Source organism: Hoplias malabaricus, chromosome X1 (assembly GCF_029633855.1).
Source record: "Hoplias malabaricus isolate fHopMal1 chromosome X1, fHopMal1.hap1, whole genome shotgun sequence".
NCBI lineage: Eukaryota > Metazoa > Chordata > Actinopteri > Characiformes > Erythrinidae > Hoplias > Hoplias malabaricus.
The window spans coordinates 9,578,529-9,594,056 of record NC_089818.1 but is presented as its reverse complement, the minus strand read 5'-3'; the positions used below and the strand labels follow the sequence as shown (position 1 = coordinate 9,594,056).

Here is a 15,528-nt window from a genome sequence, read left to right as displayed (position 1 = left end):
TAATTTTTGAGAAATCCCTGTTGGTAATATTCAGTATGAGTTTATGAGAAAAGTACACAGTGAAATTCTACCAAAATTATACAGCTGATAGCCAAGAGGCCCCTCTGTTTAATGACAGTACAATGGTTTAGGCATTATGGGTAATTTTTGAGAAATCCATATTGGTAAATATTCAGTATGAGTTTATGAGAAAAGTACACAGTGAAATTCTACCAAAATCATACAGCTGATAGCCAAGGGGCCCCTCTGTTTAATGACAGTGGAATGGTTTAGGCATTATGGGTAATTTTTGAGAAATCCATATTGGAATGTATTCAGTATGAGTTTATGAGAAAAGTATACAGTGAAATTTTGCCAAAATCATACGGCTGATAGCCAAGAGGCCCCTCTAGTTAATGACAGTGGAATGGTTTAGGCATTATGGGTAATTTTTGAGAAATCCATGTTGGTAATATTCAGTATGTGTTTATGAGAAAAGTACACAGTGAAATTCTACCAAAATCATGCAGCTGATAGCCAAGAGGTCCCTCTGTTTAATGACAGTGGAATGGTTTAGGCATTATGGGTAATTTTTGAGAAATCCATATTGGTAATATTCAGTATGAGTTTATGAGAAAAGTACACAGTGAAATTCTACCAAAATCATACAGGTAATAGCCTCGAGGTCCCTCTGTTTAATGGCAATGGAATGGTTTAGGCATTATGGGTAATTTTTGAGAAATCCATATTGGTAATATTCAGTATGAGTTTATGAGAAAAGTACACAGTGAAATTCTACCAAAATCATACAGGTAATAGCCTCGAGGTCCCTCTGTTTAATGACAGTGGAATGGTTTAGGTATTATGGGTAGTTTTTGAGAAATCCATATTGGTAGGTATTCAGTATAAATCCATGAGAATATTATACAGTGAGCTACCTCTGTTTAATGACAGTAAAATGTAATCTGTATTTCTACATGTCCACCAGGATTACTATTCAAAGCCAGTTAAGTGTTTATAGAAAAGTAAAAAAAAAAAAATACGTAAATGTATGAAATAATCAAAGCGTGTTTTGCCTCTTTAAAGAGATTTAAAACGAAATATATTCCTAATGGCTTGTTCATTTTAGCATTGCGTGCATTTATTTAGTAACAGAGACATCGCTGCTCAAACGCGGGTTTCAGACTCTCTATCTGTCCCAAAGCGGATGTGGTGTTCTCCGCAATGAAAAACCGTAATGACGCGCCTATACGTGCATTCGGATTTGAAGCGCGGATGGCTTGACCGTCAGTTTCCAAAGTGCGGATAGCTTGACTCCAGTGAATTACTTAAAGCGAAAGTACATTATGTTATTCTTCTAAAGTCCAGCCACACCCCATTCCTTTCCATCTGGTAGTTCCATGAGACAGGCAGAAGTAGCTTTTTGTTTTTTAAAAAAAGGGTTGTTTTCCATCTTTCATTCTTTCTTTCTTTCTTTCTTTTTCTTTATTTCTTTCTGTTCAGCCTGGAATCTATGAGCTTTGTTGACATCTGGTGGCCATTTTATAAAAACTGATAAGCGTACAGCTTTTTTATTACTATTATTATTATTATTATTATTATTATAATTATTATTATTTTCAGGTTAGTAATCACGATTACCTATAATCTCCATCAAAAAACCTGCCGAACGTATGCAATTACTGTCAGTCTTGGTTAGATTAAATACAGGAATGTGCTTAAATTAAACTGGTTTGGCAAGTTTTTACATAGTTTTAACACTAGCTATAATAAACAACATTGCTTGATAAGCTGCCATTATTAAGCAATGCAGGTATCATTTAGATACCACTGAGGCACACAGCATGATTTACATTGGCTCACTTTTGCTGAAACCATGCATACAGCACTTACAAGCACTTACAGACATTGCCTCCGAGGATAACTCTTGCCTCCTCACCAAGGATGGTAACCCAGACATTGTACAGCATGATGGATAATGGTGAATAGCACCAACTGTGCACAAAACCATATAAACCTTGTATAAAACCAGGATCTCCATGCACAGAACGCATATTTATATGTTATTTTTCATGCCTTGAGGCCATAGAACCTGAAAAACGTGTCGCCTTCAAGGTTTGAATGGAAACTTGGAAATGAAAATATATATATATTCTGTCAGCCAAGCGTCATATATTTCAGAGCAGTGGTTCTCAAATTTTTTAGGCCACACGTACCCTTTTATGTGATAATTATGCAATTATTTGTCATTGTACAACATACAAAGAAATGTGTCTTCGCATTTAACCCATCTGTGGAGTGTTTGGGGGTTTAGCACCTTGCTCAAGAGCACTTCAGCCATGGATGTTCCTACTCTTCCTGGGGATCGAACCAGCAACCTCTGCCACCAAGACCAGTCCTCTAACTTTTAGGCCATGGCTGCCCCCATATAAGGTACGCCACAGAAACACAGATTAGACATGCAAAGGCATTTACTGCTTATGATTTAGTAAAAGGGCTGAAGATAGCTATGCAGTGGAAGGGACTAAATAAGTAAGCTTTAAAAAGTATAGTGTCTGGTTCAGCATTCATTTTGGCACTTGGTCTTGGTATCTTTTAGGGAAGTGGTAAACAAAGATCTTTCCCAGTTATACATGGCTTTTGCTTTGAAATCCACAAGCTAGCACTGTAAAATGGTTCTTGGGATTTGGAAACTGGGGCGGCTGTATTCTTGTGGTGCACTTTATTGGATCTTCAAGTGGATGTTTGCTTTTTATGATATTTAGTGCAAAACACCACTTTTTTACACAGAATTATGAAAACTTGTGTAATTGACACATGGAAACTGTAGATATTAAAATACTCAATGGCTCAGTTCTCAGTGAAAGTAGTCCATTTTCAGATGAAGTGGCTTTTGCGTTACACCAGTTGTACACGTGCCACACTGCTTTAGAGACTAGGTGGCGGCCTAGGGACCGAAACAGAAACTGAAGTGTTGCGGAGAAGTAGAAGAAGAAGACGACGACGACGAAGAAGAAGAAGACTAGGAAGAAACCTTGTGAAGAGGATGAAAAATGATAATAAATCGTAGCCAAAATAACAGCTATATTTCTGAAACTGACTGACGCTCATCTGTCTCCTTTTTTATTGGCTTCACATGGCCTTTCTGCGCTGACATGAACTCGGAGATATGACAGACATCTTTTAACGTGGACTTTTTTTTTTTTTTTAATATTTGTTAGTATCTAACTTGTTTTTTTTTTCAACCTGGGAGTAAAGCATTTCCGCGGCAAAGCAGTAGAGGTATGAACTCAGAAACATCACAGAAAAACTGTTAATTTGCTTTGGTTAAAATTGCCACTCTTCCCCAGCATCTTGTTGGAATTTCCCGTTCCACCTTAAATGCTACAACAGTTACATTCTGACACCTGGGGCGTCGTAATGTTACTGCTGTGCCATTAAAGGTGGAACTGAAAATTGGAACTACTTGCTGTAAATAGGAAGAACATTTCAGACAGAACCGATTTTAAAAGCTGTTTGGAGCCAAGACATGTGGCTATGTGGGTTTCTCCGTGAAGATTTGTGGGGAATAAATTTTGTAGAGAAAATGTTAACGTTCATTAAATAGACTTTTATGCTGCCGTTAGCGTTAAGAACTAGCTGCTAACTGGCGCTAGCTAACGTTATTTTAACGAGGTCTTCTAGCTTGGTATTAAACATGTCACGTTAAATTGATTATTTTTATGTACATCCCAATATATAATGCTCATGGTAGTTTTAATTATTCAAGGATAGTTTTATTTTATTTGAGATATCTGTAATATATGCTAACCAACTCAGCTAACTTCAAAATAGCTTGCTGTTATTATCTTTCCTGTTTATGCTGTTTAGCTAGATACCATGTTTTAAAGAAACTCAAGCTAAACTAAAAGTAACTAAGCTAGCTGATAGCTAACTAGTTGTTTTTGTTTTTAAAAAGGTAAAGAAGCTAAACCGGTTTGATGTAAAAGTTATGAAACCTTTAAATATAGTGGTATATCTGCACCCCAAACTATTTATATATAAATTCTGCTAATTTTTTCTACTAATGCTTATTTACAGTCTTATTTCCTTTGCTAAATTTGATATATATATATATATATATATATATATATATATATATGAATATGGCCCATCTGTCAGCCAAAAACATTCTCTATAATTGTTCCTTCCACCATCAGGCGAAGAAAATACAGGCTTCTTTGTAACAAACCTGCAACAAGAAGAGCAGTGATACTAAATGACGTTGAATTCTTAAAATTAGTAATAGTTGGGGAGAACACCTAACAGAAAATATGAGTCGTTTTTGATCATCTCCAGTGTTGCCCGTCACTCACAACAAGTTATTACATATGAGAGCAGGTGCATTTCTAGACATTATTTGACAGCAACTGTGTAAGTGACAGAGCAACAAGCAACAGATCGATTTGAGAATTTTCTACTTTATGCAAGTGACATAATGTAGAGACAATAAGAAAATTTTAATTACCTGGATATTATGTAACTACATTTGAAGAGTATCTGTTATAACGTATGAAAATCTGTTGCCTTCATATAACTCTGAATTAACTTATTGTCAACATTAAGCTACTGTTGCTTTTGTTCCTGACAGTGTGAAACCTGGAAGTGTCATATGTGTCACTTGGAGGTGCTGGATAATGGCAGATGACAAGGACGTACTGCGAGACGTTTGGTTCGGACGGATACCAACATGCTTCACACTGTACCCTGATGAGGTCACAGAGAGGGAGGCAGAACCATTTTATGTGAGAATCTTGGTCACAGAAAAGTCTATTTGACACGTGTGTGTGCTAATATTGTTAAAGCCTCCATATTGTGTGGAAAAATAATTTGAATTCTGACACATGGTTTATTTAGTGGATTTATTCAACCATTTTTGTAATGAAGCAATGGAGCAGGAAGCAGGTCGTTTGAAAGAATGAATGGAATGCAGACTGCTCAGAGCATTTCATTCATTCATTATCTGTAAACCTTATCCAGTTCAGGGTCGCGGTGGGTCCAGAGCCTACCTGGAATCATTGGGCGCAAGGCCGGAATACACCCTGGAGGGGGCACCAGTCCTTCACAGGGCAACACAGACACACACACATTCACACCTACGGACACTTTTGAGTCGTCAATCATGAGTACCAACGTGTGTTTTTGGACTGTGGGAGGAAACCGGAGCACTCAGAGGAAACCCACGCGGACACAGAGAGAACACACCACACAGACAGTCACCCGGAGGAAACCCACGCAGACACAGAGAGAACACACCACACTCCTCACAGACAGTCACCCGGAGGAAACCCACGCAGACAGAGAGAGAACACACCACACTCCTCACAGACAGTCACCCGGAGGAAACCCAAGCAGACACAGAGAGAACACACCACACTCCTCACAGACAGTCACCCGGAGCGGGAATCGAACCCACAACCTCCAGGCCCCTGGAGCTCTGTTACTGTGACACTACCTGCTGTGCCACTGTGCCGCTCAGAGCATTTCAGTCATTAGATAAAGCCTGTACTATCTTTATATCATATTTACATATTATTGGTTGCGCTTTATTATAATTGTGCAGAATAACCTGTGGTTTTCTGCTTCTATTTCTTTAGCTCCTCCTTCCAAGGGTGAGTTATTTGACGCTAGTGACTGACAAGGTTAAGAAGCACTTTTTGAAAGTGGTGAAAGCAGATGATGTCGAGGAGATGTGGTTTGAATATGAAGGGACACCTTTAAAATGGTGAGTGATCACGGAATAGTACTTGGCATGGTCCTCTTCCTCTTTGTCCCTTCTGGAATTGTGAACCACCGTTTTAAATATAGCGTTTTAATATTAATAATTTATTGTTACTTTTTAAAATAATTTTAGATAGAAGTACATTGACCGATAAAAATATATGTTATCGTTTTGGTCTCTCAATTTTATGTACAGACCATAATAACTTTTTTCTTCAGTATGTGAAATTCTGCAAATAAGTTGTAGTTGTGAATTAAAATGTGAAGAAATATTACATCCATATTAAATCAAACTTGAATAGGATATAATGTACATTATATCACATGTAACATGATGGTTTTTGCACCAAAACTAAATAAATACTCAGCGTTCACACATCGTGAGTAACGCACGACACCCTGCTTCTGTTCCTGTGGCCCATTGAAAGCTTGTTTTTATCTAAACAGGTTTATTTTACAGCAGATTCATATAAATCTCTTAAGTCTAAGCAAGTATTTAAGTTGTAATCTGTTTAGGATCAAATCCGTGTGTATTATTAATTCAAGCGAGAGCCCTTGTCCTAAAATGTTTTTTGAAGTGTGTTGTTCCTCAGACGTACCGCTGGGTGGCAGCAGAGATTAAGGCTAACGATGCGTGGAAGCTTTTTTTTTGTTTGTTTGTTTTTTTTTTAATCGCAACAGTGTCTTAAATTTTTTTGATCATATGACATTCTTCTAAAATCTTTTTTTAAAGGCACTACCCAATTGGAGTGTTGTTTGACCTCCATGCATCAAACTCTGCTCTCCCCTGGAATGTCACTGTGCATTTTAAGGTACGTGGACTGTTCAAATACACTGTTAAAAACATACGGTAACGTTTTAATTTAAAGTTTGCTCTGCCTCTACATATTGTAGGTTTACGTTGATAAAAACAAAATTTCACATCCGTTTGAACACTTAATGCCAACGTCTCTTTCATAATGTTTTTTTAAAAGTTGTGTTTGATTTTGCAGGGTTTTCCAGAGAAAGATTTGCTCCACTGCCCTTCCAGCTCAGTGATAGAGGCCCATTTTATGTCCAGCATTAAAGAAGCAGATGCGCTGAAGCACAAAGGCCAGGTCATCAACGACATGCAGAAAAAAGACCACAAGCAGCTGTGGATGGGTCTGCAGAATGGTAAGAGTCACCAAAGGTCATATGTGTACTACGGGAAGTGACGTTAATTTGTTTAGCTGGTATTGGCGGTGGAATCCAGCTCTTGTATCACCCTCCTGAAGTGTGAAAAATGATCAGGAAACTTTATTATACATGCGACTTCACAGTATTGATGCGTTTATTTTTTTTTTTAAATGTCATTGCGACTGTGTATGTAAATGCTTTTTCTGTATTTCACATTTTGTGGTGAATTAATTACAGTTAAACAGCACTTACTGTGCTCTCTTTGTAATGAAAACCTCCAAGTGGTCAGTGTTAGAACTAGAGAACTACCAGCATTATCCACGATAAGCTCACACAGGAGTATTTTCAGCTTCAGTGCTGCTAATTGCGTGCCAGCTGAAAATGTCCGGCAATTGTAAGTTACACGGTCTGCACAAAGCCTTTAGAGCAAAGAATGTTTTTAAGAGTGAAACTAGGAAACCAGAAGGCGTGCACAGCTGAAACTCAAATGTGAGAGTGAGGTAGCTGAAGCAAGACACCAGCAAGAAAACAGAAGAGAAGAGTTTCTAATTGAAGGTGAAAATGAAAAGAGAAGACAAGTAAGAGGTTTGAATAGAGAGTTTCAGACTCTAACTGACTTCGTAACAGTCAGACAAGTAGAACTAACCCTCTTGACCTTCTGCTTCTTAAAGGGCATAGGTAGGGCTAGATTTGGGTGGGGAAATCAAGGGAAAGAGAGAAAGTAACAGTTCTTTGCCCTGAGTTTTAACACCCATGTAAAGCTGAGAATTCAGCAACTGTGATGTTGCCACAGAAATCTCAGAAAGGCACGATGATGAATTTCTCACACAAAGCAGCTCGATCTGTTGAACAGCCACACATGTGATAAACAAGACGCATGTTTCTGGGTATAGTGGAATTTAATGGCCCAGTAATAAACACCACATAGTTTTGTCTGAGTCTGAATAATGTCAATATGGGTCGTGTGCTTTCCACTGTGGAGCTTTCCATTACTGTAGTTTACTACAACTTTGAAGAAGTTGAGAGAAAAAAACAAAAACAGATCTCAGATCAGTGTATGTTTAGTGATCTGATTTTTTTATATATATATTTGGAAATCACCTTTATTTCTGTGGAAGTTAATTATTGACTAAAAATTCAGCTCAGTTTAACTAATCAGTTTTAATTGACACCTAAAAACGGATTTTCTGTTCTGTTTGTGTTCATTTTGTGCAACTCTCAAAGTACAAGACTTGGCAGAAACAAGCTCAAACAGTCAAACATTACTCAACAATATGGCAAGATTTCTCAGTATGCCACATAAACTAAGCCAAAAGCTAAGGACTGTTCAGTAAGAATGTTGCTCAGGGTTTTTTTTAACTAATTATTTATGTATTTTGTTGTTAGGCTTGATTATGGTTTAAGTTTCTGGCAAAATGGAGTGTTGTTTTTTTTCCATTCATTCATTATCTGTAGTCACTTATCCAGTTCAGCGTCGCAGTGGGTCTGGAGCCTACCCAGAATCACTGGGCACAATGCAGAAACACACCTTGGTGGGGGCACCAGTCCTTCGCAGGGCAACACACACTGACACATTCACTCACAAGCTCACACCTATGAACACCTTTGAATCGCCTATCCACCTACCAATGTGTGTTTTTGGAGCATGGGAGGAGGCCGGAGCACCCGGAGGAAGCGCATGCAGACACGGAGAACACACCACACTCCTCACAGACAGTCACCTGGAGGAAACCCACGCAGACACACCACACTCCTCACAGACAGTCACCCAGAGGGAACCCACGCAGACACAGGGAGAACACACCACACTCCTCACAGACAGTCACCCAGAGGGAACCCACGCAGACACAGGGAGAACACACCACACTCCTCACAGACAGTCACCCGGAGGAAACCCACACAGACACAGGGAGAACACACCACACTCCTCACAGACAGTCACCCGGAGGAAATCCACACAGACACAGGGAGAACACAACACACTCCTCGCAGACAGTCACCTGGAGGAAACCCAAAACGCTATTTTATACTTGAGTTTGTTCTAAGTTAGGTTTAACTCAGTTCTGAGGATAGGAATAGAAACCTAATGTAAACATCGCACAAAAGTAAGGACATGTGTTTGGTAGATTATTTCTTTGTTGTAACAATGCTTCTTGTGCTATGTTTGTTATGATAGAAAATGCATATGATACCGCTAACTAGGTCCAATTGCTCTATTCTGCAGATAAATTTGACCAGTTCTGGGCCATGAATCGTAAACTGATGGAGTATCCGACTGAAGAGGGTGGTTTTCGCTATATTCCCTTCAGGATATATCAGGTATTGTGTGTTGTTTTTTTTCTCCTTTAAAAATAAATGTCAAGTTGAATAGATTTCTCCAGTACAGTGTGTGATTTACCAGTAGATGGAGTCGTAGGGTCGTGTCCCGTTGTCACAGAGGGAAGATCCTGGTGGAAGCTGGTAGATTTGGAACTTGTGACTGATTTTTCTAGCACATATTAATCTTAAAATCAGAAATATGACAGAGAACCATAATTAATAGCATGTTTTAATACAGTGATGACACTTACAATCACACTTTGGTCTTTTTGATCCAGATCAAAATAAATAATACGGTATGGTTGAGTTTACAGCAACACAGACATAAAGCTCAAACATCTGAAATTACATTGGGGAAAGATAGATATTGGCCAGAGTGTTTTTTTTTATTTATTTATTCCACCTCTTCTTCTTCTTTTCCCCTCAATATGTATATACATTTGGCTACAATAACTGGAATGTGAAACATGCTGTACTCTGACTTACATGAACGTGTGGTATTTAAGTCTCATCTTGTTTGATGTTCTAAAGCAATAAGCCACAAAAATCTGCATCTCCCCCTGTGACTTTATCACAGCCTGAAGTGGGTTCACACAGGTTTGCAGTGGAAGGTTTGCATTCACAACTCCTCTGACAAACCAGGCTAGTGTTTGTTGTGAATCACACCAACCATAGCAAGTGTGGACACACCCTTATACTACCTACAAGTCATTGAATGGTTGTGTAAGCATTAAAGCATGCTCATATGGCAGGTTTCTGTTTTATGCTTTTGCAAAGCACATTGAAAACCTTGACTTGAGTGTTTGAAAGATGCTAAACCTTGGGCACTCAGGGCCAAGCTGCATGTGTTTTGTTGATGCTTTTTAAAATCAACTTATGGAAACTTGTGAAAAGTAGTTAACACATCCTCTAAAGACCACGTGTGCATATTTTAATGCATAATTACTTTATATCGCCATGGTTTTAGTTGTTTGTTTTCTATTTTCATCTAAAAAGGGGTCTGTTCTTTGAACACCTTCACAAACTCAGCCTGTCAAAGCCTCTACATATCACCATACAGAATCCCATATAAAACAGCTGTCGGCTTTTTAACCTCTTCATTGCCAGTCTGCAGAAGAAATGTGTGTTAGGACAGTACTTGAGCGGTTCTTCCGATTTGAAAATAAGTTCTTTTACCAGTGATTGTTTGATTGTAAAGCCTATGCTGGTGTTTATTTTAAGCTCAATTTATCAGAAATGTAAGGCCTTTGCATGACATGAAACACTGATGTCACTCTGTAACACATTTGGTAAACTTCCTGTTTATATGTTGACAATAGTTTCTGAAGCATGCATAAGGCAATGTTAAAAATGACATGCAGCTCAGTTACAGTGTCTTTACTAGTAACTCTGCTTCAGTTCATATTACAGCTCCTTAATCCCCCCCCCCCCCTATGTTTTGAGCCCATTGTTCTGAGAACAGTATGAGCCTTTTGTCTTATCTTTTTATTCTTCTCTGATTGTCACAGTTTTGGTGGTTTACCAGGAGTCTTTCTTTCCCTGTATTCATACCATATCAGTTGGACATCCATATCTATGGATTCTGAAAATATTTGGGGAAATAACACAAATTCCAAGAGTTTCCAAAAGGAGAATTTTAAATTGTGGTGCGCTAAGCTCTACACTAAATGAAGTGATGTGTAGGCTCAACCTGCTGTAGCCTCCCACCATTTCGCAGATCCACGGTCTCTCTTCCGTACCATCTGAGCATAGCTCGCCTGGTGTCTTGTTTTTATGCTACTTATGCCTGTCCTGAACATGTACAGGGCTTGTGTTGGATATTATTAGTGATCTAGAGATGACTTACAGAAGGAAGTGCATACGTCATAAGCAAATACTAAGGTATTTTATATAAGGGACTGGTTCATCTGTGGATTTTGGTGTTTTGTTCGTCACAAAACCTCTTTTTTTCCCAGTTATTGTAAGTTAATTATCTTTTGTCTGATGTTCTCAAAAGGCATATTATGCTTATATTAAATTGGGTAAATAAATAGAACATTAATAAGAACATTACTGATGTATTGGGGAAAAATGTGTATGTGTTACACCACACAACTTTTGTGTAGTTGGAATTTGAGTTTGATTGATTGATTTGAATAGAAAATTGAAATGAACTTTTGAAAGGTCGTGTGTGTCTCTGTGTACCTGCCAAAATCAATAGTTCAGAACAGAACTAATGACATGGTGAAACCTGGCATGCCGGGACGTTTTGCCTGCTGAGTGTGGGCCGCAAGGTCTTTAACACACTCGTACTTGGCAGGCTCACAGCACTTAATTTTCCCAAAATGCTCGAGGCGTAGTGGCAGAAAGGGAAAATCATACTGTGCATTGGAGGAAGTACATGTCTTCACCAGAAGGGTATGAGTGTAGCGTTTTTATAGCGATGTTAGAAAACAAGTAAATTTAGTGGAAATTAACTGATGCGTTTAGGGCCTTGTTGGCTTTTTTAAAAACATTACTAATAAACTCGAGTAGTCGGTTCATTAAAGTTCTTGCAGTGCTTTTGCCTGAATATTCCAAATAGATGAGTAGGTCTTGCTGGTAAATGTGATTTGTAACCTGAGAATTCATGAAGTATACCGTTTCTTTCCCAGTCATTCTGTGACTTTCGGGGACTTGAGGAAGCTTCCCATTGTGGTTCAAGGTCTGCTCCAACTTGTAAGCAGAAAGATTGCGGATGTTTCTGACATCAGCCTCTTAATCTGAATATAATAAATGACAATGAAAGGAAAGAAAGTGAGTGATCATCAGATAAGGTCACAAAGGCTCTAGATTTACTGGAACATTAGGCTACTTAATCCTACTGGAAAACCTGTGACGTCACATGTAAACAGCCTGCATGCCCAACCTCAAGAGTGTAGCAAGTCTTCTGGTGCCTGGCTGAGTGCCTGAACTCACAAACGTAGGCAAATAACCATAGTGTTTGTTGTTGTGGTTGTTGTTTTTTTTTAAATAATAAATTAGAAAACAAAAAACAGGTTTGTAAAAAGTCAGTTGTGTTTGCTTTGGAGCTTGAATCAAAATAACCATCAGTTGATGTTCTGTTAACTTCAGAATACCCCGCATATTTACGTTTTCATCTTTTAAGGTGTATGTATTATTCAAATTCATACAATCATTTATGTTATGTAGTAATTAACTATCAGGCAGTTGTGTCAAAGCACGATCTTATTGGACATTACAAACAAATCAATTTACAGCTGTTTATTTTCATTGAATTCAAAGGCAAAACAATTTGACGTATGTTAGTGAACTATTTAAGGTCACCATTCCTGCAGGTACGGTATTCATTCATTTGAAAAAGGGGTTATAGTGACTAATATATAAGATGCAAACCAAGGGCTCAATTTGAGACGTTCCCCAAGTCTTTTCACTGCCGTCTGGGTTCGGAGAAAGGCTAGCGATGCCTCGATGCCTCGTTGCCATGTGGTCCTCTGCCAGCTTAGGTGTCAGGCAAACTGAAAAGAAAGTGTCGGCGTCCAGAGTATCACGCTCCTCATCATGTATTAAAGGGCCTTTTCAATGGTGCCAGCCTCAATAATTCATGGCGGCATTTAAAAATGCATCGAAGTAGCTGTCACTTACCACACTCTCACCGCTCCAGCTCTGGAGCTACTCACATGCCAGTGGCCACTTCCTCCACAGTGAGTCAGCTATTCTGGTAAACCGATCGGGCACCAAAGCTTTCTGAGCCACCTTCGCTTCCTGGAGCCTGGTGGTGTTAGTTACAGCTCCAACACCTGAGATGCCCATGTCACCGGTTTCCTTTTCACAGCTCCGCCATTGGCCTCTATTGTTCATCAGGCCACTTGTTTGTCACCCAGGAGCCTGATCCGGGGGAATCAGACATGGTCGGGCGCTGACCGCATGCGAAATGGCTGAAACACTGGACCTCGTCCAACACTCAACACCTTGGGTTGATCGCGTTCTGGAGCTATTTACAGCAGGCTTCTCTGTTTCACAATGAATGGGACCAAAGTTCTAATAGAAAGTCTAGGAAGGACTGTCCGTTTGGTGTAATGTGGGGACTCAGTTGTGTCCCCTAGTAGACCAATAGCTTTCTTAAGAAAGAAACATATAAAGAATTTTAAGAGTAGGTTTAAATGCAATTCTAGAATAAAAAGTTGTGTTTTTTAAATATATAATTTAAACAGATTTTCTCCTGTTTTACATACTCCCTTCAAGTTTGATTTATTTATTTATTAAATCTTGTTGGCATGTCCTTGTGGTGGTGTTCTTACTATAGAGTAGTAAGAGTGAAATAAGTGATCAGTGAGCATTTCTTTTTGATGTCTCAGCAAGCCAGCCAGGGTTTCTTACATCTGAAATCTAAGGCTGTTGCTGAGTGGGGGAAGCATGGGAGGAGATAGAGGTGGGGACTATTTGCATATTCATAGATTCATACATTTTGTAGAGTTACTTATTAAACCATTTTAAAGCATCAGGAATATTCAGTTTTATATATGGGTTTAATAAGTGACTCAAATGGGACCTTAAAGGCTAAGCACCACTTAATGGACCTCCATGAATATTTCAGATTATTTTAGTTACTGACAGATATAAGTATGTATTAAAATGAAAATCGCAGCTTAATTTGCTTTAAAACTGACAATTTTATTAAATTTTATTAAATAAAGCTCGCTACGGAAATTCTCGAACGCAACCATGACGTCACTGGTGGACAACAGCTGAACAACGCCACGGTAAAACACCGTTATGACTGACTGTTATGACAGTATCTAGCTAAATAACCAACATTATTCATGACAATAGCCTAGCAATAAGCTAAACTCAAATTTAGAGGTACCGTTATTCTTGTAAATGTGATCGAAGTCGAACAGGAATTCATCCGACACTATAAACCTCTGTAATGCAGTATAATCTGAGCCGCCGAGTTTAGCAAGTCAAGCTAACGCTAACTAACACCAACTAAAACAGGCGAAGTGAGTGTCCTTACCCTGTTTACCTCCATGTTACAGAGGCTCTTGAACCCCTTTCGTTGGTGTCCTTACATGCCCATATTGTTGGAAAAGCGCCAGTGAAATGAGCTACAGATAACGGAGTGAGCGGATGGTCCTTTCCAAAGTGCCCGTTTAAAGTGGACGAATTTAGTCCATTTTCTGGATATTTTGGGATCTTTGGGCCATTTGTTCAAAGATGTCCCACTGTACATTGAATGATTGCAGCCAAAAACAACACACCTTTTCCTCATTTTGCATTAAATTAAGTGCAGCTTCTAGAGTTGTTGTCCACCATCTACGTCACAGGCAAGACGCCTATTAGAGTTTCCCAACACCGTTGGGGGGGGCAACAGTCTTTTAAACCATATTCCTTCAATTAGTAAGAAATAACATGTTTTCTGACTCTCAATAAACACAAGTTAGGAACTCAAACTCCACTGTATTTATTTGTTTGACACTTTCATATCGCTGCTGCTTAGCCTATAAGACACTTCAAGGGAAATATTGTACAAGTATATTATCTGGGTGGGTGAGGGACTCTTTTGTTGTCTTTTGTTCAGTCAATCAAATATAGGGCTGATCATTAATATAAAATATAGATAGTGTTCTCCCTGCATTGGTTTCCTCCCACGGTCCAAAAACACAAGTTGGTAGGTTGATTGGTGACTCAAAAGTGTACATAGGTGTGTGTCGTCCTGTAAAGGACTTGTGCCCCCTCCAGGGTGTGTTCCTGCCATGTGCCCAGTGATTCCGTGTAGGCTCCAGACCCACCATGACCCTCAACTGGATAAGCAGTTACAGACAATCAATCAATCAATTAATTAATTAATATTATTTCCTTTTTTTAGACAACCTCCAAATATAACCCTTTTAAATTAGACTGTAATTTAATTATTTCAAGTATTTATACTTTAGAGGCTGATAGTCTGAACTCTTACAGTCTTAGACAAGTTTAAGAAAACATTGAAAAACATTTTATAAGAATATCATTTGTTCTTAGACTTGTTGCTAAGAGAAATTTAAGAAAAACTATAACATTTCTTAAGATTTTAGAAGAATATCTACTTGTCATTTATTATTTTTTCAAATAAGATTAAGAAATCAAGCTCATCAAAAAAGAATTCCCTTCCTAAGGTGTGTGTTTGTATCCTACCCCTCTGAATGAGCAGAGACCTCAGACCCAAACTGAACACCACCATAAAGTCATCACCACCAAAAGCACTAACAAAATCATAATAAAGAACTGACCAGATCTTTTTATGGAAAGGCAGGTCTTCCCTCATAAACCGAAGGCATTTTGTTTATTTCTTAC

The 15,528-nt window shown here is 38.6% G+C and overlaps 1 protein-coding gene across 5 annotated transcripts in view; it reads left to right on the top strand.

Annotated features, from left to right (window-relative positions):
- Positions 1–15,528, top strand: part of LOC136675541 (autophagy protein 5-like) — a 74,791-nt gene that overhangs the window by 15,324 nt on the left and 43,939 nt on the right. Inside the window, exons 1-6 of one of the 5 annotated variants that reach the window (XM_066652130.1) lie at positions 2,358–2,412; positions 4,610–4,763; positions 5,616–5,743; positions 6,473–6,551; positions 6,732–6,894; positions 9,122–9,216. In XM_066652130.1, the coding sequence (XP_066508227.1) occupies positions 4,656–4,763; positions 5,616–5,743; positions 6,473–6,551; positions 6,732–6,894; positions 9,122–9,216 (573 nt within the window). In that variant the 5' untranslated portion in view covers positions 2,358–2,412; positions 4,610–4,655. Of the gene's footprint in view, positions 1–2,357; positions 2,413–2,893; positions 3,262–3,401; positions 3,519–4,609; positions 4,764–5,615; positions 5,744–6,472; positions 6,552–6,731; positions 6,895–9,121; positions 9,217–15,528 lie in introns of those variants that run through there. The other 4 variants (XM_066652132.1, XM_066652128.1, XM_066652129.1 and 1 more) reach the window with 4 other exon arrangements.